Source organism: Pongo pygmaeus, chromosome 8 (assembly GCF_028885625.2).
Source record: "Pongo pygmaeus isolate AG05252 chromosome 8, NHGRI_mPonPyg2-v2.0_pri, whole genome shotgun sequence".
Lineage (NCBI taxonomy): Eukaryota > Metazoa > Chordata > Mammalia > Primates > Hominidae > Pongo > Pongo pygmaeus.
The window spans coordinates 11318035-11342610 of record NC_072381.2 but is presented as its reverse complement, the minus strand read 5'-3'; the positions used below and the strand labels follow the sequence as shown (position 1 = coordinate 11342610).

General features: G+C 42.4%; 1 protein-coding gene across 21 annotated transcripts in view; it reads right to left on the bottom strand.

The window, feature by feature from the left end:
- The window catches only part of CELF2 (CUGBP Elav-like family member 2), a 536938-nt gene that overhangs the window by 111531 nt on the left and 400831 nt on the right, over window positions 1-24576 (bottom strand). For 20 of the 21 annotated variants that reach the window (XM_063669540.1, XM_054436851.2, XM_063669539.1 and 17 more), the window contains one exon: window positions 5570-5652. In XM_063669540.1, the coding sequence (XP_063525610.1) occupies window positions 5570-5652 (83 nt within the window). Of the gene's footprint in view, window positions 1-5569; window positions 5653-14465; window positions 14569-24576 lie in introns of those variants that run through there. The other variant, XM_063669549.1, reaches the window with a different exon arrangement.

Sequence of the window (24576 nt, the reverse complement as noted above, 5' to 3'; positions counted from 1 at the left end):
TTAGTGAAGCCTCAAATAAGAAAGTTCACGACAAAGTAATTGAGACTATGCCAGCAGGCTGCACAGAGAACAGGGAGGACTTTAAGTTCCATCTTCCTGCATTTATTTGGACTGACATCCACAGGTGTACGTGTGGAAGGTATGTTTATAGGCATATAGACATACACATATACAGATCTGTGTCTATGAAACAATTTGTACCACTAAACACACATATATGTGATAACATATCTACATTCATTTTATATTTTGGAACATCTGAAATATTTTTAGGCATAATTATCTTTTTTTAGAAAATAAAACTGTAGGCCTTTGGAAATATTTCATTATAAAAACTAACTTATTTGGGCATTCAATATGTAAGAGCTACTTACTAAACACATACCACGTGTAAGCATGGTGGCAGGCTTTGTGGTTTGGTGATTTGGTTATAAAGGGCATGGCTGCTACTACAGTATTCCCTGGTATCTAGAACAGTGCCTGGCAAACAATAAACATTCAATACATGGTTGCTGAATAAAGAAATGCATCAACGCTTTGTGTGCCCTGCATGGCACAAGACTTTGAGGACTGAAACCTGTTCATACAGTTGTTTCGGTTGTTTTCCATGATAATTTTAAACCAAAGGCATCTGAGAAAAAAATTCTCTAACTTGGCCCAGTTAGGCTTTGATTCCAATGGGATGGTTTCAGGAGAAATTTCTCTGACACAGTGAGATGAGGTTTGAGACATTTTATGGCAAAAATAATAATGATGATGACAATGATAAAATGATGATAATCATGGCTCTGAGAACAAAGGCATTAATACCTATCAATAAGTAGGAGAGGTGGTTCAAAGAAAATGAACACCTCCAAATGCATTAAAATGGGCAAACGAAATTTGGCCCCAGTGAGAGTCAAGCTTTTTTGCTGAAGAGAGAAACTGTAGCACTCCACTAGGAAAGAACACAGAGGCCAACTCCATGGAGAGCGGAGTGAAGCCTGCTTGGGAGGAAGGTGCCTACCCACACGGGTCCATTATCTCTTCCAGGGCAGGCCAGGAAGGGGCCCATTACTCCACCCGGGTGAACACACTTGTCCCAGGAGGCCATTTCCCTTCTTGCCTCCTCCGACTGGATCAGGCTCATTTGTTTTTCTACCCCAGATCTCCGGCAGTCCTCGCTCACCTTGCATGGGTTATCATAAAACATCTTTCAGCATGCTGCTGCTAAAATGGAGCACTCTAAACAAATGTTCTCTTAGGGCAATAACTCCTTAATATAAACTGCATTTAATAAAACTGGTGGTGATTCTAAAAAGAAATGGGTAAGGCATATTCAGAGAAGATGTCTGGAAGAAATTTGCAATTAATATTTTACAAGACATTTAGATTCCGCAGTTTCCTCCTTGCTGTTAAAATTTAAGAGGTTTTTCAAAACTGTATTCCTGTTATTACATCCTTAATTAAATTAATTTATACAGTGAATGCTCTAATGATACTGCTGTGGATTTCAATCCAAAAGCCTTATTACCAGAGACAATATGTGTTAAGACCTTGGAAAGAGAATGACACCCAGCACGGTGCTGACACCGGCACAAGGATATTTGGCCCTGACATCTGATTATTGAAAAGATCTTGGTAGTTTTTCTGGGCCTCAGTTAAGTCTCTATTTTACTTTATTTTTTTAATTGAGCTAAATTAGGTCAACAAAAAACAAAATGAGAATCTTGCAAGTTGCCTTGACAAGGATGTCCCTCTGGGAAACACAATGGTAGATAATGACATTTCTACTGAACAAACTACCAGTTAGGTTGTGCCTAGATAAAACCCTCAAGAAGGGATGCTATCTTTAACCCCAAACTGACATGTCATCAAAGTGGTGGCAACCAAAATTAGTCCAAAACCATAAATGGCCCAGCAGTGGGAAAAGTCAGCCTCATAAGGCACCAAATCCAATAGCTTCTCAGGTAGCCCAGCCTGTGCAGATACACTCACAGTATTATCTTTAGGCTATAAAGGCTCTACTTACTAGGCATTTCAAGGATGTGTGTGTGGGGTGGAATGGGTATTCTGTCTGCAGCAGAAAAGCGTGAAAGCACGAACCATGTAAGTATTAACTACCTGTCTACTGTCCATCCTTCCAGCTAGATTAGCTAGAGGCCCCCTTGGGCTCAATCCCTGCTACTTCCTGCCAATATCTAGCTTAGAGCTAGGCACACTGTAGGCACTCCATGATCATTTGGGATTAATCTCATGAAATGTCAGTAACTAATGAGGCACTGTACCTAAAATTTCATCTGTTGCTGGAGCATCCAGCAACCACTTCTAGAGGAGATGCGTGACCAAACCAAGGGAAGGACTCCCAGACTCTCATCCCTTGCTCTGTGTTGAGCTGTTGAATTTGCTTCCTTTATGACTGCCACTGTATTTCTAGGGTTTATGTTGAGAATTTCAGGGGATGTAAAACAGAGCGTCTTCTTCGGTTACCCAGTAAGAGGCAAGTTTGAGAAACGTGTCTTCAATGATTTTGCACTGCTCCGTAAGAGCCCTGATCCGTCACCTCAATCTGGGAGTCGTTTCTCCAGCCCCACGTAAAGGATTTCTAAAATTCATTCATGACATGTAAAGGAGGGTGCCTTTAAATCAAAATCTTATGGCAGACACATTTGATTGCACAACAGACCATTCTATCAACTTGTTTCTGCTTCCTAACTAACCACGTTCTTTGTTTCCCTCAAGAAAGAAAGATGGCGCGTACAGAGGAAAGCAAACTCCACACATCAATCAAGCTTGGCCGCATAATAAAAGTTCTTTATGAAACAAAACATCAACTGCAAAAGAAAATTACATAGGAAAAAACCCTAGCATTATTTGATCTTGTTTTAAATCGAAAGTTTTGGACACTTTAGAAAAAAGGCAGCAAGTGACTTTTTAATGGATTTTATCCACAGGAAAATGATTACAACCAGAAAAGCTTTAAAGTGTCAGCTGGTGATGTATTTTTTCTTTATCCCTTTTAGTTTTATTCAGAAAGAAATTGAAGGCATATGGCAAAGTGCATCATTAATTTCTTATTAATTTCATAATATGAAGGCAACCAGTTAAAATAGTAGTGTACAACTTTAAATTACCGAACTCACTTGGTATTTAATGAGAGATTTAGCACAGCAGGGTCTCTGTTAAATTAAGTTGTGCCTTCACATCACAGTGGGAAAACAGGTGTATATTGGTTTAGAATTATGGAAATGTTGACTAATTCCAAGGCTTGTAATCAAACAGCAAGGCACCCTGTAATATTTTTTCTTCCAAGAATATGCATTAATCTTTTATGTCGGGTCCCATTTCTTTCTGTCCACCAAAGACTCACACAGCTAAAAGGAAAACACTTCCATGTTTTTCCTATAGCTGTTAAGGGTAATGTGTACTGGACGAAGCTGTACATAAATGCAAGATATGAAACTCTCATTTACCATATTTGAAATGGCAAATGTAGCAAGTGTGTGCACTGGAAAGGCTATCAGCCTTACAAATCAGATCTGACTTTTCAAATTCCTTCAACCTGCCTCAAGTAATTAGGCATATGAAACTAGATAAGGAGAAAACCAAAAATAATCCACTGACCAACTTTTCCACCTCCCAAATTATTGTCCTTGACAGTGGGTCTGTAACATCACTTCCCCTAAATTCTACATGCAGAATTTTTAGGAAGAAAAGAAGTAACACACATACAGTATTTAAAAAACATAAAACATGTTGTTTTCTAAGAGTCAGTGTAAGAATCCCAAACAGAAGCATATTCATAAGTTACTTTTATGCATTTCAACATGCCCCATTCATCATATTCACTCTGGTTTTCTTGAGCGCACCCTCGACTATGAAGATCGCATGCTGGGAGCTGTGTTTCTAGTAGAGGGATAAATACATATTCACCAAGCTCTGCATTCATTTAAAATGATGTGACTTGGTATCAAACTACACTATACCTTAAATGCTAAATTAACAACAGTTCACTGTCTCAAGTAATTTTAAAAAACACACCTAGAAGGGATTCGGCATGCTCATTACTAGAAAGCATTTCTTTTTAAAAGAAGAAATACAAAGTGGTCTTTGGGTTTGATTAGGAGCCTGGGAAACAAAAATGATTTTCATCTATTATTGGCTGAGTCAGTAAATATTTGCCTTGGTTTGTTCATTCCACAATGTGACCCAACACTGCAATCTCCTAGAATCTGTGTTAAAAAAAAGTCCATTTACATGAAGAATGCAGATAAAGTAATACTATTTTTTTAAAGTCACTGAGCGAAGCACTTAGACTCAATAAAAACAGCTTTACTAAGAACCACCTTAGCAGCTTCAGAGAGAAGCAGTGAAACTGGGCAGGACCATTGTGAGACCACACACGTGCTTTTTCGAACCTTCTATTCTTTGATTTCCTCGCGTACAAAGGGGAATACCAAAGTAGTATGATTCAAAATCAAGGTTCTTAATTTATGACTTTTGGGTGATGAAGAAGCTCATGTTGTGAAAATCCTTTGCTGAGCCTTTTGCCACTAAAATCTTGTATTGTGAATGAGTCTAGGATGAATCATACAAATGCTATCTTTTCTGGGGGTCTGTGGTGGTTCAATGGTTATGTGTGCATGTGTGAATGTGTATATACACAGAGGTGTTTGTGTATGCGTTCAGAGACAAATAAATGACACAAAGGTAGAATTATACCCTGAAAACATTAGGGACATTATCTTATCTTTCTTTTACTCTTATCAAACTAGGTTTCAATAAAATCATTATCCTTGCTCTGGTTACCACAGGTGCTTCATTATAACAAATGCATGTCATTATGAACTCATCACTGATATTTGGGTCAATGGGGAAAACATTCAAACAGCATCAGGAAATTAATAGCATGAAATACATAAAAGTGCCACAAAATCCTTTAGAAAAACTGTATTCTGGTGTTCCTACATGCAACATCAGTTCATTTCTGGTGAATTGTGCCAACTATCAAATATTACTGGGAAGGAAATGGAGAAAAAAATTGTAAGCTTTGTATTTTCTGTCCTATATCAACATGAAGCCACAAATTGGGTATTAAAACACTGACTTTGTTAACCACCATTGACTGTTTAGAAACCATTAGGAGGCTTAATATTATGGCTGTACAGGGTACATTTTGTCCTTTCAAAAGAAAATCTAAAGACAAAATTTGAAAAGGAGCTCCTGGTGAATAAAAGCTTTTTCTTTTCCATTTGCTTCTCTTGTGTGTGTTGGGTTTTTTTTTTTTTTTTCCTTTTAAAATCTTAGCCCACCCAATACTCTTTGGCAGCCGTGGCTGCCCAGTGGGGTCACTCTGATTTTCTAACCAGGGGATGCACTATTTGAGAATGCTTCCCGTCAGTGTTAATGCCAGCGCTCCTTTATGGGCTGGCCAGCTGGTGTGGCTGCTGCAGGGAACCGGGGGGTCAGCACACACTCCTCAAAAGACCAAAGTCATTTTTGGCACTAAGAGCCCATAACTAGAACCTTCAGTTGAAAGGACCATTTTCAAGCAATAAAGTGATTCTGGTACAAAAGTAAACCGACTCACCCCAGGTAAAGTTTTAATATTGTGCAGTGCATTCTGGGCCTCAAGTGCAGCTTTTCTTGTATAAAATGTTACGAAACAACAACCTACAGAGAGAAATGAAAAGGTTTTAGAAATTTCTGTGAATGCTTTGCTTAGATATAATGGAGACTGTGGCGAACAAACAATCTACTTAAAAGGATGCACAATTTAAAAATAATAAAGCATATGAGAACAGCAATAACAACATCTCAAGCATTTACACAGTACCTTTTGATCCTAAATCATATTTATTAGCTTTACCCACGTTGGAGATCAATTCCTGACTCTGTGCCTCACCTCTCTGGAATACAGCTATTCAAGAATGAGGGTGGGAGGTGGTGGAGGAATGAGTGAGATGTGAACAGGACCTGTGCTATAGCACCTACGTGAAGAGAAGCATTTAATCACAATAACAACAGCACAAGCTTACATTAATTATAATTTTCTTAAAGTGTATCTCCAGAACATCAGGTTTTTGAAAGACTTTCTAAACTCAAAGCTTCAGACAACTGGATTATAAGCTTCTTAAAAGCTGGGATAGTGCATTCTTCTTTATCTCCACCACATTACATGATGCAAAGTTCTGTACATATGACCCTCAATACTTGTTTGCCAATATGGAAGACTGTATTTTAACTGGTTTAGAAATTAAGCTACAATACAGATGGGTACATGCCCAAACAGATGTTAGTGGACTCTGGCCCATGCATTACGTACGGCTGTGGCATACAAACTGGCAACATTTTGATTCCTCCTTTCCAAGAGCCTGTAGGAGTCCCCGGCCCTTCCGCGCAGGCCAGCATATATCCTTTTTCCAACCAACCTCCTACACCAAAGAAAATGGTATGTGGAAATCCTAGACCATTCCTTCTGCATCCTGGAGGACGGCTTGCACCTTCTTCAACTTGTAGATAAAGATATTGGCTATTTATTCATCAATATAGTTTCTTAGCACAATCAGTTTGGGAAAAGAGGGTAGGACAAAAACTTGAAATTTAAGAAACAAAGATGCTAACCTTTGATCTGGGCTGTCTTTGGCAAGTGGTTGAGGAAAAAAAGTAAAGTGATGCACTCACCAAGACTGTACGTATTTTATCTTGGCTTTACTAAAGGAACATAACGCACGGAGCCAGACAGGGGCCAGAAGAGCTTTGAGAGGTGCTGCCATTCCAGGGGGAAAATAAAGTATAATCTCATTCATACAAGATCCTTAAAGACATCCAAGATTCTTCCTCGTTTGGAAGAGAAATTTGGAACCTTGCCATTTTACACTTGATTTAGTTAGAGTCTACTGACAGTCAATATATACAAAACCTTTGCCTTTTGGACAAGGTAGACTATGACTATAGCATCTTGGCATTTGAAAAACTCCACGCATCCAAAGATCAGAAATCCTTCAAATGTATCACCTGAATGAAGGGAACTGAACATTATGATATTTCTTTAAAGAATCAAGCTGAAGAGACTGACCATTTTCACAAGCATCTTATTGCAGCTATTTTGTGTTCTTTGACCAGAATCTACTTGGCTCTGCTTCTTGATGGTAGATTTTTTTACCGAACTGATCAACTTCACTAATGAGTTCAGCTTCACTGGTGTGATGTAAGCCCCAGAAAAGCCATAGGAATTGCTTCATGCCAAGGAATAATTTCCAAAAGGAAACTAACATCCCAGCTTCCAGTAACCATTTTTAGAAGAAAAACACCAACCACGCCTCATCAGGCTTAGTATACAAAGAAAAACAGGACAAGCCTTACTAAACGCTTCTAGCAAACACAGTCTCAGTGACTTCTCTTTTCCCTGTCCTGGGCTTATGGCGTTAGCTTCTGGATAAGGAAGCAATGGGGAAGTTCTGAATTACCGCCTCATTTAATAATCACAGTTTCAAAAAAAAAAAAAAAAGCAGAATCTGATACTTTCAGGCAGGTAACTTCTGGGAATTAGATGTTTTAAAAAAGAAGATTTAGGGATGCAGCCGTTTACTGGCTGAAATAAAGGAAATGACGAAAGAGTAAGTTCAGGAGATGAAAAACCGATGCCAGTTTGGCCACGCCGCAGCCAGGAACGAAGAGTTTAGGTTGGCCTGGAAGACCAACGGTATGACAGGGAAAATGAAAATAGAGAACTAAACAACGCTAAGATAAAAGCGACAAGGAACAATGATGATGTAAACGGAGTGAATTGTGTGCATTTCTGTGTGAGCCAGCTGTGGAGAGCTTTGACCAACATACAGTGGTCTCAGGGATAAAGGGAGCACTCCTGCCTCGGACACCCAAGCAAAATCCCTGCCATGGCTCGCTGCCTGAGAGTCCACTAGGAAGGTGTAGTCCTTTTGCTATTTACATACTAAAACATGTCCCCTGAGGAAGGAGACATTTAATTGTTGCTAGTTATTACAGCTTAGTGTGATTTTACCTACTTTAAAGGGTCTACCTCTTGAACAAAGTTCTTAGTGAAAAGAAGGTGGGTGGTTTTTGTTTTTCAGAAAGGGACAGATTGAAGCTGGTATCTAAGCGGGGTGGGATGGCAGGTGAATAGGAGAAAGGAAGGAAGAAAGGACTCAAACATACAGAGGGGGAGATGGGAAGATCCCCAAGATCTCAAATGTTTTCTAGTTTCATCCAAGGTCCACTCTGCCTTTACAACTAGTACGGTGAAGTCAGTCACTTACCCTCTTCCAACTATGCATAGTTCTTAAGTGTTTCAGTTAAAAGTGTACAATCATCTAAACAGGTATTCTTTAAGATCATGCCAAGAGAAGCTCTAGTTCCAGTGTGACACACAGGAGGATATCCTAGGTAACACTGACAATGTGCCTTACCGTTCATCTGTCCGACCCAAGAGCTGAGCCCCAGCACAGCCCCACAGGCGCCGCATTTGGCAGGGAAGCCTGGAGCCTTTGTGCCGATTCCAAGAGGGGATCCCATCTCCAGGTGGGCATAGCTCCTAGCCACAGTCCATGGCTTGATAAGCCCATCCCAGCCTGGATTTCTACTCTATTCACGGCCTCAGTAGGATAGCCTTGTGCAATTAGCAACTTACACAAATGTGGGGTCCTGGGCAGACAAGGAGACTGGGAATACTAACCCCAGAGGCTTCTTTTGGTTTTTCACATTTAGTTCCTGAATGACTTACCGTGGGGAAATATCTTACTTCCTCAGTACCTTAGTTAGCTTCATCATTAAAAATTTATTTATTTTTGAGACAGGATGTCACTCTGTTGTCCTGGCTGGAATGCAGTGGTGTGATCATAGCTCACTGCAGCCTTGAACTCCTTGGCTCAAGCGGTTCTCCTGCCCCTTCCCTGAGTACCTGGGACTACAGGTGTGTGCTACCATGCCTGACTACTTTTTACATTTTTGTAGAGATAGGGGTCTCACTATGTTGCCCAGGCTGGTCTTGGACTCGGGCCTCAAGTGGTCCTCCTGCCTCGGCCTCCCAAAGCCCTTAGACTATAGGCATGAGCTACTGTGCCCGGCCTAGTCCCATCAGTAAGTAAAAACCAGGTCTGCTTAATATCCCCCCACAAAACTATGTGGATATGCAGCCAAAGTGTTTCATTCAGGACCAAAAAAGAAAAAGGGTCAAAAGCATTCTTTACTTCCATTAGACTAAAGGAAGTCTTATGCTTGGTTCAGCATGCATAATGGTTCACTTAACAAGTACAGTGTTGGTTAAGTTTTATTAAAATTTGCAGGATGAATACAGACCTCCAAATTGAAACAGTCAGCTTAGATGCAGCAATTAGTGTTTTTCCCCAGCAGGACTTTAGCGTGTACCTTTCCAGATATTGGAATGTATTTGAAAGACTTTCTATGAGTTTCTCCTAGTTAACAACCATAGTCTTTTTATCCACCTATCACTTAATGTGCTCCTGTAAAATACTAGATTACCCACCTGCAGACAATATTTCAACAAAGAGAGAAATATCATTTTCCCTGAAATGACAATTATTACGGCAAAAGGTCAAGGAGCTACTACATATCCCTGAAAAACCACGAAGGCTCAACAAGGACGAAATTTTCTTTCTTGTCAGCCCTAACCAAATATACAGCTGTTAAGGGAACCACCTGTCTCCTAGATTTCCCCACGCCAGCTGTAACTCAGGTCTGAAATGTACTGGACTCCTCCCCAGGTCAGCTGCAGCACCATATGGCTCAGCAGTCTGATTCAGGGGCAAGCCTCCTCCCCTGCGGGCTCTGTTTCCAACATCAGTGTAAGGGGTAGTCACACATCTACAACACCCAGGGGCTGGCTCTTCGATGGTCAGTGGTTGCACCATGCATCAGAGGGGACAGTCCCTTGGGCTTCAGAATTCATTCCCGGAATCCTACCTTCCCTACTGTCCATGGAGTGGAGTGACAGGCCTCGCTCCATGTTAGAGGTGACTGGCCAGGGGGCTCTGGGGATCAGCACAGGCTGACGCAGTCTGATGAACCAGGTGCTTCTGCAGGTCTCAACCCTCCCATTGCTGCTTAATGCTGGTAATTTCTGCTGCTTCACCTATTTCCAATTTGCTCATTTGACACTATCTAATAAGCACCTGCATGGGACGATTCATGCCACTGCTTATCTACTCATTCAGGAGCTTCTGCCAGTGGCAGTGGCCTCGTTAGAAAAGACAAACATGGTGTTCCATGCCCGGGTGACTTCAGGATATCCCTTGTTTCAGCGACCTCAACAATTCATTGTAATAATAAAAGCTCTGGTCCTTGAAGCAAAAAAAAACCAAAAAACAAAAACAACAACAACAACAAAAAAAACCCCCAAAAACCCAAAACACAAAAAACACCATCCTTCTTCATGTGCCAGTTTAACAAGCACCTCCCACAACTCCTCACCAGGACTTTTAAAATTCACAGGTGCATCAGGTCCAAGGGAAAACTCAGGAGAGGTGATCCCAGAACCAAATATCACAGTCTTAGGTCCATACAGAGCCTAGCAGTCCCACTAGTGATGATTTCTTCTGTTGACTACAAAAAGACTGTGCTGATTCTCTGTAACTTAGAGGGGAAATACACTAGATCTTACTGGCCACTAACACGTCACTGTGATTCTGCTGTTCACTGTCAACATCTAGCAGGGCCCCTAGGAAGGGAACGTAAGACAGAAAAAGCACAGAAGAAAGGTCCAGGGGCACAGAGCATTGTCTGTGAAGGCAGGCCCGGGGGGGTCCTCACAGGGAGCATCTTGGGGCAGCCATGAAGCAGCAAGAAGATCCTGGACACCGAGGGAAGGAGACAGGTACGGAAAGCCCTGGTTCCCCATTTCCCACCTGTCACCCTGCCTACCTCCCCAGAGGCCTGCTGCGGGGATGTGGATGCTTTTGACGCCCAGATTCCCTGAAATTGGTAAGTTTAGCAGTACAGTTGCATATGTTCAGCTTGGAAAGCAATCTGTAATCAGTATTATAATTGTGAGCTATGATTATGCCATCATGGATCAGAAGTGGAGAGTGGCAATTCCCAGAGAGGCTGAGTGTGACATATTCCACACAGGGTAGCTGGTGTCTCGCTATATTTTTTCACTAATAGTTTCTGCTGTCATGAAGAGTTCCCTCAGGTATTTTGCCTGCCTAACTGCTAGATAATTTGAGACACTGATATGAGATTTTTGCTGTTTCCAAAGATAAAGCCCCAAACAAAGGCCAATGGTAGTTACACACACTCTCACACACACACTCACACACACTCTTACACATATACACACACTCTCACTCACTCACACACAGTAGTGTATTTAAAATCATAAAGAAACACTCAACTGTACTGAAAGACTTTAATTTTAAATGATCAAGTAGATTTATCCTCAAAGAAACCATCTGGATTATCACAAACCTTTTCAAACCACAGCTGTTTCCCTTGAAAATCTTTACTTGGAAACTCTGGGTAATAATACTCACAAGAAAAAAAAATGTACTGATATATAAAGATAACCAGTTTATATCATGGTTTGCTGTAAATCAAAGAGCAATAACGTATTTCCATTTTTCAGTGTGGAGGTAATGTAGACACCACTCTAGACAATGATATGAGGTCAGATTTTAGAACTCATTCTGCCTTAAGAAAACTGACACCATACTCATTAAAGAAACTTCCTCCAAGGTTTCCAAACCAAGGTTTGACGCTCTGAGACACTGTTTTAAAAAGGCGGTTTTCTTTACATCCCTTGACTCTAATATATGGACAAGGCAATTTTTGTTTTAAGAGACAGGATCTCACTCTGTTCCCCAGGTTAGAGTGCAGTGGTGCAATCATAGTTTGCTGTAACTTCGAACTCCTGAGCTAAAGTCATCTTCTCCACTGTAGGCTGCTGAGTATCTAGGACTGCAGGCATGTGCCACTACACTAGGCTAATTTTTAAATTACTTAGTAGAGACTGGGTCTTGCTACATAGCTCAGGCTTCTCAAACTCCTCGTCTCAAGTGGTCCTCCTGCCTTGGCCTCCCAAAGTGCTACCATTACAGGCATGAGCCACTGAGCATGGCTGACGCAGTTTTAAAAATTACTTTCATGTTTTCTTTTTAAAAATTGGGATTTTAATTTCTGTTTTTTATTGACACATAATCTTTGTACATATTTATGGGGTACATGTGGTATTTTGATACATACATGCAAAGCGCAATGATCAAATTCAAGGCAGGAGGACAGTGACTTGAGTTGTTTTTAATTATTGAAACAGTGGCTCGTCAGCTGCAGGGCAGGAACTTCAGATCACATGCCAACGAGTCACAATGCCAAAGGCAGGAGCTGACCCCGCGTAGCAAGGCTGGTTTTAGTGAGGCATTCCTCATGACTCTTCTGCAGCTACCCGCCTGAAGCGAGGAGAAACTTCCCTGTGTAAGGTGTTCTCTACCATGGCAGGAGGGACCTTTCTGGAAAGTTCTAGTTCTAACTGCTAATTCTTTTTCCGATACCACCCTTCAGTAATATCTTATTATGGGGAACTGTGGAGCATTTTCTGGAATACGAAATAACTATACAACTTGAGGGCTAAGGAGAGAAAGTGAAAAATGGTTTCCTGCAATTCTGCGGCAAAGCTGGTCAAATAAAAAGTATTTCCATTTCGGAGCTTATGGGGTTGGGCATGAGAACAGCTGTCTCCCTCCCTAAGTGGACTCTGCCCCAGGGTCAAGACAGGCCTGTCTACGTCTTCAAGGTCATTCGACATCTTACATATATGAAAACCTACTTTGTTTTCTAAATCTAAGCACATAAACACTTGAAAGCAGCCCCAGACTGATCATCTGATGACTGAACCATATATATATACATATATATTTTTATTAAACAACAAAGTAATAGCCCTAGCAGACAACTTCAACTTGAGTTATATTCGAATTCAGGACATCAAAAAAGTCATCATGTTGTAAGTAGGGAATTCCTTTACAGGCTGCCTTTGAATTCTAAGGGGCTGACAGATCAAGGGACGAAGGCCCTGGAAGGCTAAATTAGTGAACCCGCTATTTTTTTTTTCCTTTCTGTGAATGAAGCTCTCTTTTGTATGTGCATTTGCAAGCAAAGCAGGTGCCTGCTTCACACAAGTCGAACTGCAACTGGGATCTTGGCTTCTTGTCAAGTCAGTAGCATGCGAGCCAGTTTAAGTCAAAAGAGGACACACTCCTCATACTTGATTCCCCTTGCCATCTATTTTCTCCCTCAATCTTAGCCACTCGGAGAAGAATTTAATACTTTTTTTTTTCCAGAGTCCAAAGGCTGTAGATCTAAGTGGGATATTTTGTGCTCAAGCGAATCTGCCATGCACTACAGTTTCAACTCTCAGTCACTGGCTTTGGCCCTGCCAGGACCCCCTACTTTCACTTTCTACAAGGCAGTTAAAGGTTAAAAAAAAAAAAAAACCACCAAAAATCCCCTGAATTAAAATTTTCAAGAAAATTTAGCATTAACCTTAAAAAAAAAAAAAAAAAAAAGAGTAGTCCTTTTTCCGTGGTAGAAGGTGATTTATACCCCTAGCATCTTGAGGCAAAAGGCAATGACAAAATGCCATTCTTAGAAAGTACAAGGAGGCCCAGGACATGATATGAGACCCTGGAGGGTCACCCATGTAGCCCCTTTTTTAGCCCAAAATCCAACCACCAAGAAGAACTGGCACTGCTAGGAAACGGTCACATCAGGGCACTATGACCGACTCTGGGTCCCATGGTGCTGGGCCCTCGGTGTGAATTCCTGTGGCTGGACCTCCACACAATGCTTGCTTTCTAGGAGTGCTAGATACAAGTGAACAAATGATGCCACCGATTTCACGAGCTCCATCTAAAACCCAGTCCCCTTGCCTCTCAGCTCTCTTACGTATTCCTGCCTGTAATTTCATTATCGTGGCTCCCCTGTACTTGATGCTGAACGTGGATGGCTGTAATGACATCAACTGAGATACAGGAACCAGAGGCATGAGAAAAGTACCCATCACAGCAAAAGTTAGCTAAAGGGAGAACCTCTAAGAAGAGCAGACATATCTGTGTTGTACTGCTCCTCTAGCCTTTTATGCCTTTAAACTGAACACTATAAAAAATAAAATGAGAAGAAGTTAAGGTAGCATTGCCTTCTCATGGCTTCCATGACTTTCCTGTGGAATCACAAAATTTTATAAGTAGCAAATGTTGGGAGTCGGGAAACAGTACTCCAACATAAAAGCCTCACAAGAAAAAGTTTCTCTCTGACCCCCTCCTGCCCTCCTGTCTCTCAGTCCCAGCCTCCCCTAAGCCCAGCCACAGAAACTGGAATCCCTCTCTTCCTCATAGCAGGTCACAGAAGCCAGAACCCCGTTTCCCCAAAGCCAGCCATAAAACTTAAAAATACTGCTCTAACTTTCCTTCCGTCATTCTGTATAAAACTGGCCAGAAACAGATTCTCTGACCTACCTTGTTTGACTGTAGGTCATAAGACCCCCATTCCAGGGAAGGTCCTTCCCACACCCAGAAGGAAGAATCCTGCTCAGAGAGGCCAGGGAGAATGAGGACAGGCAGGCCTTGCCGAGTGTCCCTGCTCAGTCTATTAGCGTTACATCATGTCCTTTTTGTCCAATCACATTACTACATGGCTGACCATACTTTGTGGAACCTAAGTATGCAAATGAGCCTAGGCACACTTTGTTGGACCTAAGTATACCATTTCCCCTGTATCTTTGGGTCTGCATCCTGAAGGCGCCTGTGTCACAGAAACTGTGATCTCATCAACCTGCGTGCCTTTTCTCCTGTGGATCTGCCTCTTGTCAGGGATTCTTAGTGAACCTTCATAGGGCCAAGGGGAGGTTTTCTCTTGGTCCCTACACTAGTTCTACCAGCCTAACCCCTCACACCCTCCCATTTTACAGATGGGAAAACACCAGTTCACAGGTTAGCAGGCTGCCCCCAAGTCACACCAGGAGCCAAGAGCAAAGCCAAAACCATCCCAGCAAACACGAGTCGATGAGCATCCCTCAAAGTCTATGCCTCTTATAGGGAGAATGTTCCTGAACCACCTCTAACAGGGTCTGCCTCACTCTGAAAGATCTGCTTCACACTCTGTTCATGTCACCTAAAATGTCTCTTTATAATCTAAACCTCTCATCTGAAATGTCTCTCCAACAGTCACCTAAGACAACCCTTTTTTCCCCACCTAAAAATGGGACTTCCATAGCTAGAGTAGCAGCTACCCAAATACGAATGCCTCATTCTGTAGAAATCTACTTTTAAGGAAACCGTATCCAATTAGCTTAGTTTTATAGAGTTTGATATAATTGGCACCCTGATGTCAGCGGTATCACCATCTGGCCACTGCCTAGGAAGCTGACGGGCGACGCTGCCATTGGGCCTTCCGTATGTGAGTTATGTGGACTCCACGGTTTGGATTACCAAGCGCCATCCTAGGAATTCCCCTGGGAAACTTACACTGGCAGCGTGGGACCCGCACCGCCCTCTGGCCGCCTGAGGCAGTCATGCGATGCTCCGCCAACATCCTTCCTCACTTTCCCTGCAAGATTCCTCGCAGACAGCAAATCTGAGCCACCTTTTCAGCCCGGGAGGGAACAATGATCTCACTGGGGTCCCCGGCAACCCACACCTTCCCTCCAACTCTCCATCTGACACGCTAGGACCCCCTTTCTGTCAACTGGCCACAAGATCCAGGCCCCTGGCAGCCTCCTGTTGCCCTGGGGACTTTCCCTGGAGGAACCATCTTCTGTTATTTCCATGACCCCGTGAAGACTAGCAAGCCCCCTGTGTTTTCTGCGAGGAAAATGGAGTTTCTTTCTTTCCTTTTGACCTAGATTACATCGACTGCATTTTCAAGCCTCTTGGGAAAGCAAGTGCAGCCTAATGTGCACAGCTATGTGTGTACTGTAACACTTCCTCACCCATGATTATGTAAATTCCACCAAAGCACGACACAGATAGAAAAGGTAACAAGGGCAAAATTGCTGGAATGTGCTGTTCCCTTTCTCTGGTTCTTTGAAATAAGACACTTACGTTAAACCATTTCAATTGTCTAATAGCTATGAAAGCATTGGAAGAATTTCAGCATCATCCTTTTTTCCCACGACGGGACAATCATCGTGTTCAGCTGTTTCACGAACTCCCCCACCCTGCTCTGAGCGTCGGAAAGGTAGGGTGACGTGTGCATTTGTTCAGGCCCCCAGGGGGTGACATGAAGAAAGCAAGGAGTCTCCTTTGTTAGAGAAAACGTCACTTGACTATTGGAATGAAAGATAATAAGCTAGCCATAGAATTTATTACGCTTTGTATTTTTCAAAACCTAATTCCAAAGTAGTGAGGAGAACCATATTTTTCTCTGAAGGAAGAATGAAAAACTTCAGGTTGAACATAACAAGCCAACCAGAGGGTCTGGCTTCCCTAAAGTGGACGTTAATTGACTCAACTCCCTGGCCAGCTGGTCTCCCTGGGGTCTCATGGTGAGGTGGAGACCAGTGGCTCAGCAGCGGGCAGGCCTTCAGGCTCACCAAACCAAGATCACTTCCCATACACCAAGGAGGCATCATGGGGTTAAACGCGGTAGGTGTCAGGTAGTTCTGTCTTGAATCCAATTAAGAAGGATTTAGTTTCTAAAGTACTGAGGGACCTCATTAGAAGAAAGTTTCTAATATAAGGTTATTTCATAGTATAGATTCTCTAGAGGATGTGATAGCATTATAATTAGGAGGCTAGTGGCAATGAGAGGTAGGTTAGAATCACATCTATTTTCCTATGATTCTCAATTCACAGCACACTGGGCTATTAGATGCTTCCAGGCCAGGCCGATCTCTCAAGTCTCCACTTCACTGCCTTGCTTTGATGGTGCATCAGCTTGAATTCCCTGGACTAAGAAATGCAGGCCCCTTATTGTTAGCCTGAATAAAATACAGCTCAGCTCTGTTCCTGAGCACCTACCAGTGGTATTCTAACTTATTACTCAAGGGTTCTAGGCGCCTCTGAACTCTCAAAAGGATTATTTGCAACCCAAAGCAGAACAAAGGTATTTTTTCCGGAAATGGAATAAGGACGTCATTATCTACTTCCTCACTCTGGTCTTTAGAGTCAAAGTGAAATGGAGAGGCAAACCCTTTGGCTATAGAAATCCAAGGCTAGGCTGAAGTAAACATTTGTACTTACTGTAGATTTTTTTTTCTTGTTGGATATAATGCTGGAGAACTAATATTTATGGCCATTATAACTGTCTCCACCCGACTCCGGCAATAACTGAGCCGCATTTCATGTGTATGGAGATCAGAGATGGAGATATTTCTCCATATTGCCTGGAACAGCGGAAATCATTTAAGAAATTCACTTTTGGGGCCAAGGTGGTCCCTGAGTTCTCATGACAGATACCATGACAGTTTTCAAAGTGATGCTGGATAGTCTTCTCATGCTCATTCGTAATCCCTGCAGTGAGGCTGGTACAGTCATTCCTGATTAGCATCACAGGCTGACGACCTCACCTCTCTAAGCCTCTGGTTCTTAATAACATGGGGTTAGTGACAGCTATATTATAGATGTATCACATTAAGCCAAACAACGTATGAAAATGTTTAACACAATTCCTGGCATGTAAATAAGAGTGCTTAGTAAATGTTAGCAGCTACTGTCCACTTTAAATTTAACATGTTTCTCCATAGAGCGCTGAGCCCTAACACACACTATGCAGGCTCCCTTTGGGGCAGGTAAGGGATAGGTAGCTTTACTCCACTTTTATAACAAATGCAATACGGAAATGCAGCCGCGACAGGCCTGCCGCAGGCTGCGCTGCCGCTGTGCATCCCTGGGAGGAAGGGAGGGCAGGGAAGCCGCTTTTCTAAGTGATGACCATGAGCCCTTTAATAGGGCTTAGAATTGATTGTGTTGTCTTGCTTTCCGAAGTAATTACTTGGAACTAGCAGAGTTCACCCATTCGCATGGCCTTTGAATACTCTGAACATCCATTTACGTGACCTCCAAACAGTCAATCAATTTTAATGTAATCATTTTCATGACTTTCTTATTCAGGGTACAACAAAATTTTCCCCAACTGTATGCTCTATGATACGCCCCCAAGAGGCAAAAAATCCCTGAAACAGTTTGTTATTTAAAATAAAACCTACGGCTAAGGAGCACACCCAGGTTTTACTACTATACGAGTTTAACCACAGATTGGTCACTTCCCTTTATTTCAGCAACAATAGAGGAAGAAAAAACAAAAGCAGTAACACTGGGCTTCACAAGAAGATGTGATGTCCTAAATGCCTGCGATGAGGACGGGGAGGAGGAGATGTCCGGCGGAAGCCTGGGGCACAGACCACCATGTGTGTCAGGCACCTCTTGGCCAAGGGGTTTCCGGCAGCTGGATTTCATTTTGAGAGTTCCCGTCACACGGGGATCAGGCGCAGGAGATCACTGCCGTCTGACTGTGGTTCTGCTGCTGTGCTCCTGTTCTCCTAAGGAATGCAGCTTTCTGCAGGTGGCTGCTACCTCTTACGCTTCCTGGGTGCCCCCACCGGCCCCCGACAAGGCATGGCATGGTGCTAGGCACTGGAGGTTCCTACTGTATACTCAGGGGTCAACTCTCACCAGGGCATTTTCACACCCCCCTTCCCCTACAGCAATACGGTTTTCTTTTCAATTTGGAGTTCCATGAGCCTTTCTGATTCAGGTTCCTAGGGGTAAAAATGGTCCATGCAACACTCTCTAGCCCATTTCCTGTTAAATGACTCTGGTATAGTTACTTCTAGCCTAAGAGAGATTTGGTTTAATGGCTAGGTAAAATAGATTGTTTGATCCATTTAGTAAAATAATGTATACACAGTGCCAAGCCCAGAATCTGGCACAAAGAAAATACCACATAGAGGCTAGCTTCTTTTCTTCCTTCTACTGTACAATTTTAGGGGCAGTATGAAGGGTTTCTTGATATCCAGGGTGATCAAATAATTCATTCTCCAAGTGAGGACCCTTTTGAAAGCGGAGGGGATAATGTTAATGATGATTCTGGGACAAAAGAAGAAAACGGGGCTGATGTGGGCAAATCCTCCGTGCCCCCCTCTCCCCCAGTCTTTCCACTCAGCCTCTGAGCTTCATCTTTTCAGTTGGAGGCTCAGATTCATATTATAATAAAAATGCCTCAGAAGACACAACACTGCAATCTGTTTCCCAACCATTTACGCTGTAGTATCAATGAATCTTATGGCTACTGGGTTTGATAAGAGTTTCCATGGTGAGAACACGGGTCATGGGGCAAGAGGGGATGTCCTAAAAGAAGAAGGATGACCTCCAAAATGGGGATGGCTGGGGAGAAAGTGACAAACTTCAGTCACATTGTAATTCTGAAAAGGGTCCGTTCTGGATTTGACAGCGATCAACTTTAAATGCCAGACTGAAGAGAGAAAAAAGATCTTAACAACCATCTGGTTTAAGTTCTTGCTTCCGGTTAAAGAAGTGGAGGCATGGAGAGGGGGCGTCTTGGCAGAGTCACCCCTCTGGTTCCTGATAAAGCCTGGCCTGATTCCAGTTAGGTGGACTCATCTTGCCAAACACTGCCTTACTTCTTCACCGCTCCACGTCTCTAACCAAAGAGAACGCTTGGCTTTTCATTTTTCAGAAAATTAAATAAGTGTACCTGATTATGGATACTAAAAAAATGTAACACATGGTCCTTGAACGTGATGTGCTTGAAATTTAGCTGCTCACTCATTAGCAGGTAGGAAGAGAATTTATCTTCTTTGGTCAAGAATCTTTCTGTGGAACACCTCAGAGGGAAAAGTAAAATATTTCCTTGATTTCAGGATAACAAAAAACTCTCCACACCACACACTGATTAGCAGCCACCGGGTTTTGTCTGAGGAAGAGCACGCCGCCCATCAATTGTTCCCATGCTGCATGCATGCTAGAATAGTATTTGATCTAAAAACTTTCATTTTTCTCAATCATTGCCAATGACACTGATTCTATTAAACCTTCAGAAAAAAGAAAAGAAACATCCTGCAGGCTCCTATTTCTTCCCTGGATGACTGGATGAGGATGGATTTCTGAGTCTTTGTAGCCCTTTGGACTGTAGGGCCAATGCCTGTTTGGATTACACACATATACAGACAGAGAAAGAGAGAGAGAGATGAGGATGGGGGTGGGAAGGCAGGCATGTGGTAGACCACTCTGCAAGGAGCTAAAACGCTCTAGGCAACGAGATGGTTTATAGGATAAAGCCTCTGCTGCACTCTCCTGCTTCCTAATTGTGCAGATAACAAATGATAATAATATTCTCCCACCACTAAGGGTCTCACTGCTAGTTCTAAATTATATTCGATAACAAGAAGATGAATAGCTCAGGTAAGTCTAAACAGTGGCTACCCCAAACACCTTTCCAACATGCGCTGGAACGCTTTCAATGTTAGTGAGAGGAAGTCTTAGCTCCCTGAATATAACTGTCACAGGCTAATATTAAAGTCGGTTTGATTCCCTGAGCACATTCCAAATTGTGGAAAAGGACTTGCCCCATTTGACTGACTACTGGGTAGCTCAGAGAGGGCAGTCTAGGATCCAAATTTGCTATGAAAAGCTCACCCCACAGATATTCCACATACTGTGTCCATCTCATTGCAGCTTCAGAAACCATCGGGGACAAGTTTTCCATCCTTTCTTTTTGGGATGACAAAGAATTTTTTGTCACATAAATAATTCAACTGCTGTTCATCCAATATATTTATTAGCTTTTAATTTCCAAGGTGGTAGGTTTCCCAAAGATTCAACATTATGACAGAAGGTGAAAAAAATGCCTGGAAGATTTCATTACTAGTCAATCTTATACACTGACCTATGTGTTAAACAGCTGTCATTAGATGATAAATTCCAAGTAGTTGATATAAACCATAGAATCACCATCTGTCAAAATGAGTCATAAACTTGGTCAACCCAATGAAACAATCTGCTAATCCAAGAAAAATTCAGGTAGGAACAGATGTCTTAGTGTTACATGGTACAGTCATGATCTTGTCTATGCAGTGAGGCCAAATTTTAAGACTGAAGAGAGTTAAGTATGGGTGCCAGGAGTTACGTTTCACCACCGAGTCCACCACCATTCCTTACAACACAGGATTCTCAACAGAAAACTGCAACGAAGGTACCAAATACCTTTCTACAATCTAATTACCTCTTATAATAGTGTTTCCCAAATGTTCCTGAGGATGATAATCGCCTGGGACATTGGCAAAAACATGGATTCTTGGAACCAAGCCATGCCCCTCGGCTCAGGCTTTCCAGGCTAAAGGCCTGGTCATCTACAGGGCAGTGTTCCCTGAGATTCTTATCCTCCAGGAAGCCTGGGAAACAACACAGCAAAGGACACCTGCTGCAGAGACTACCAGTGTCCACCGAAGTCCATCCTCTCCTTCCTCAGGGCCAACACCGGAGCAGAGCTCATGGTGAAACCACATTTGCCCCTTGCCACGTGACTAAAGGCTTCCTAAAGAAATACAAGTGGAAATGACCTGTGCTGCTTAAGGGCCAGAGCTTCTAACAGAGCAGACATGAGTCCTCCATACTTTCTTTCCTCTCCTTTTGAATGGATGCAGGTGACAAAAAAAGTAACAAAATAAAACAAACACACAGAAAAACCAAAGAGATGGTAGAGCCACAAGATGGAGAAGCCTGGATCCCTGTATCACCACATGGAGGAAAGCCACCCACCAACATCCATAAGGGTTCTGTGTTTAAAAGTCCTAATATATTTTTGGGTCTACGAAAATACCGACAGTTAAACCTCTCCTAACACCTAGAGATTAAAAAACACACACAAGGAAAATACAGGTGAAACAGTAACAATTCTGTCCACATCAGTGCTGTCTCTGCCTCACACTTCAGGGGACTACCCAAAACAGCTACAAGAAAAATGCACCAGGAGGATCAAAGTGAGTATGTTTTAGAATTTCATTTCAGAAAATCAGAAGTTGGTGAATGGCTGTAGAGAAGTCAGGCAGACAAAACCAGTGAAGCACTGAAACCCACATTTACACTTTCTTGATGAGAACACCTTTTTGAGCAAACCCCTTGGTAAAACTGACCCGTTTGAGAGAGGAATATACTTCCCGACAAGAGTATGTGACATTTCATCCTCATTGATGAACAATTCTCAAATTTCATTTGCTCAGAGGGAAAACAACTTGTATGGTGCAACTCAGCTGACGATGACACAAAAGTTAATTTCTGTCTTCTTTTTCTCAACCTTTTCTCCCTTCCTTTTGTTAGCAGGTTTCAAAACACTGACCCAGTAGCTGAGGCTTATCTCCATCCCCTTGGACTGCTTCTCCAACCTACCAGCAGCATCAAATGACAGGCAGGCCTGTGCAGAGGGGCACAGAAGTCTGACCTGGAAATGTCTTACAGCGATCTGTGCCCACCGGGCAAGGAAAAGAGGGAGACCCTGTACCATGTTCCTGGGTAAGTCATGAGCCAGCAAGTGGCATTTAAGTCCTCTTGGTACCCAGGTAGCACTGCCGTCATTTAAAATGCTTTCCAAGTATTCATGAAAATAAGCACATGCCCACATTCAGCAGACTATAAGAAATATCAAAGGGATGTGCTACGAAAAGACAGAGAACTGGTATTCAATACATTTAACCAATTCACCTCTTCATCTCCCTTGGTTGGGATTTCATATCTTTGCTGTGAGAACATGCTCTTAGGCTTTTAGCATTTTGGTACGGGAACAAAGAAAAATTAATAGTCGGAATGCAGGCAAAGGTGAGGCTGAATGTGAGACACCTACCTATAAATATGAATGCAACCCCTAAAAAATTCATAGGCAGACTGAAAATCATGTGGGCAAATTGGTTCTTGAAAACTATTTGTAAAACTCCTCTAGTGGGCCCAAAGAGTTAATACCCTCCCCGAAACCTCTTCTCTTCCCATTAAGTTGAACTCCGGAAAGTTTGGGTGAATTTTCACGACATTCATTCTCAACCACAACTAGAAATCCAGAAGGTGTGTCAAAAAAAATCTGTCCCTGGAAGATCTGCCCTAAAATCTATTCTCTGGAGCACCCTCCCACGACCCAGTTTTGTGACATCAATGCCAGGGCATATCTGGGTGTTAACTGCTCTGGAAAACTCCCGGGTGAGAAATTCAGGCCATCCAATTAGGACACTTCCAGGTTACCTCTAGCTTAAACACTCTGACTGGTTTTTATCTTATTAGTCTTCATCACATTCCTGTTCTAGGCTAAGCTTTCCCTCAGCCCTGCTGCTGCTTTAGAGAAGCAATGGATAGATTTTGCACAGAATAAAAAAAAATTCTGAATTTCCAGCCATCGAGGCTAACTTCTTGCCTCTCAGCAGCTTTTAAAATATTGATGGCTTTTACCTCATAACAGACAAGCTGAGTGGAGTCTGGAGGGCCTGCTCTTAACTGTGACTAGAAATGAATTCTATGGAATTTACCACATTTTTCAAGAGAAGGCACACTCGGGGGAAGGGGTGGTGGCAGATGGCAACATTTGACCATCTTCCTTTCCAGCCCAGACCCTTCTGATTCAGGCTCTACACAGACCGTACCAAACCTGCGGGCCTTCTCTGCTCGCAGGTGTGACATCTACTTCCGGCACTTGTGGTCAGGTAGCAATAGCAAGGATGGCCTGGGCTCAAGGAAAAACAGAGTGTCTGCCTAGAGGGCTCAAGATTTCTTTGAAAGTTATTAGCTCCATGTTCAAGAGGGGGGAAAAGCAGGCCCAAGAGATAACCAGCAACTGAATCAGGGAGTAGAAGATAACATGGCAGAAACAAGGTGATGCATCTCATACTGTCTTCTTAACTGAATGGCTTCTAACAAGTCTCCAATTAAAGATGTTGGTCCCAGAGATCATGGTCTTGGGTTCTAATAAAACTGTTCATTTCTTCCTTGACAATCTCGTACCACTAGAGAAAAGTCATACAATTGTATGCCATCCTCCTCTCAGGTCCTACCAACACCTCCTCCTACAGTATCCATGGTTACCTGGTAAGTCAACTACTCTTGGTCTATACAAGGCCAGGACTGCCCTGCAATAAAATCCATTGTTTTATGTTTTCCCTATTAACTGGAAAGCTCATGTTCTACTTACAGTTTGAAGACAGACTGTGATTTAATGGGCAATCCTTTATATACAAGATTTTGAGTCTTGGGTCTTCCTCAAAACATCACTAACAGTCTATAGATTGCCACAAATATCTTTGTAAACAAGAATAATTATCCCTAGAGACCACCTAGTTTATGAAAAAAAATCTACAACGCTTTTCCTTTGGATGAGCTTTGTATAGAATACAGGTCTGAAGCAAACTGCTTGACCATGCCCTTCTGGGTCTCCTTCAATAGCTGGCCGTCAAAGTAGGACGCTAAGAAAGGGACACTGGTCTAGATTGCTTTTTTAAAATCCACATTCCGTAACTGTGGCTATGTTCTGACTGCTTTCAGAACAAAAGAAAACTGTAAGCATCAGTATCCTTATTTTCAAGAGGTCTACCTATGTTCAGACGAGTACATGTAAGTGTAGTCTGAACAAGTTTAC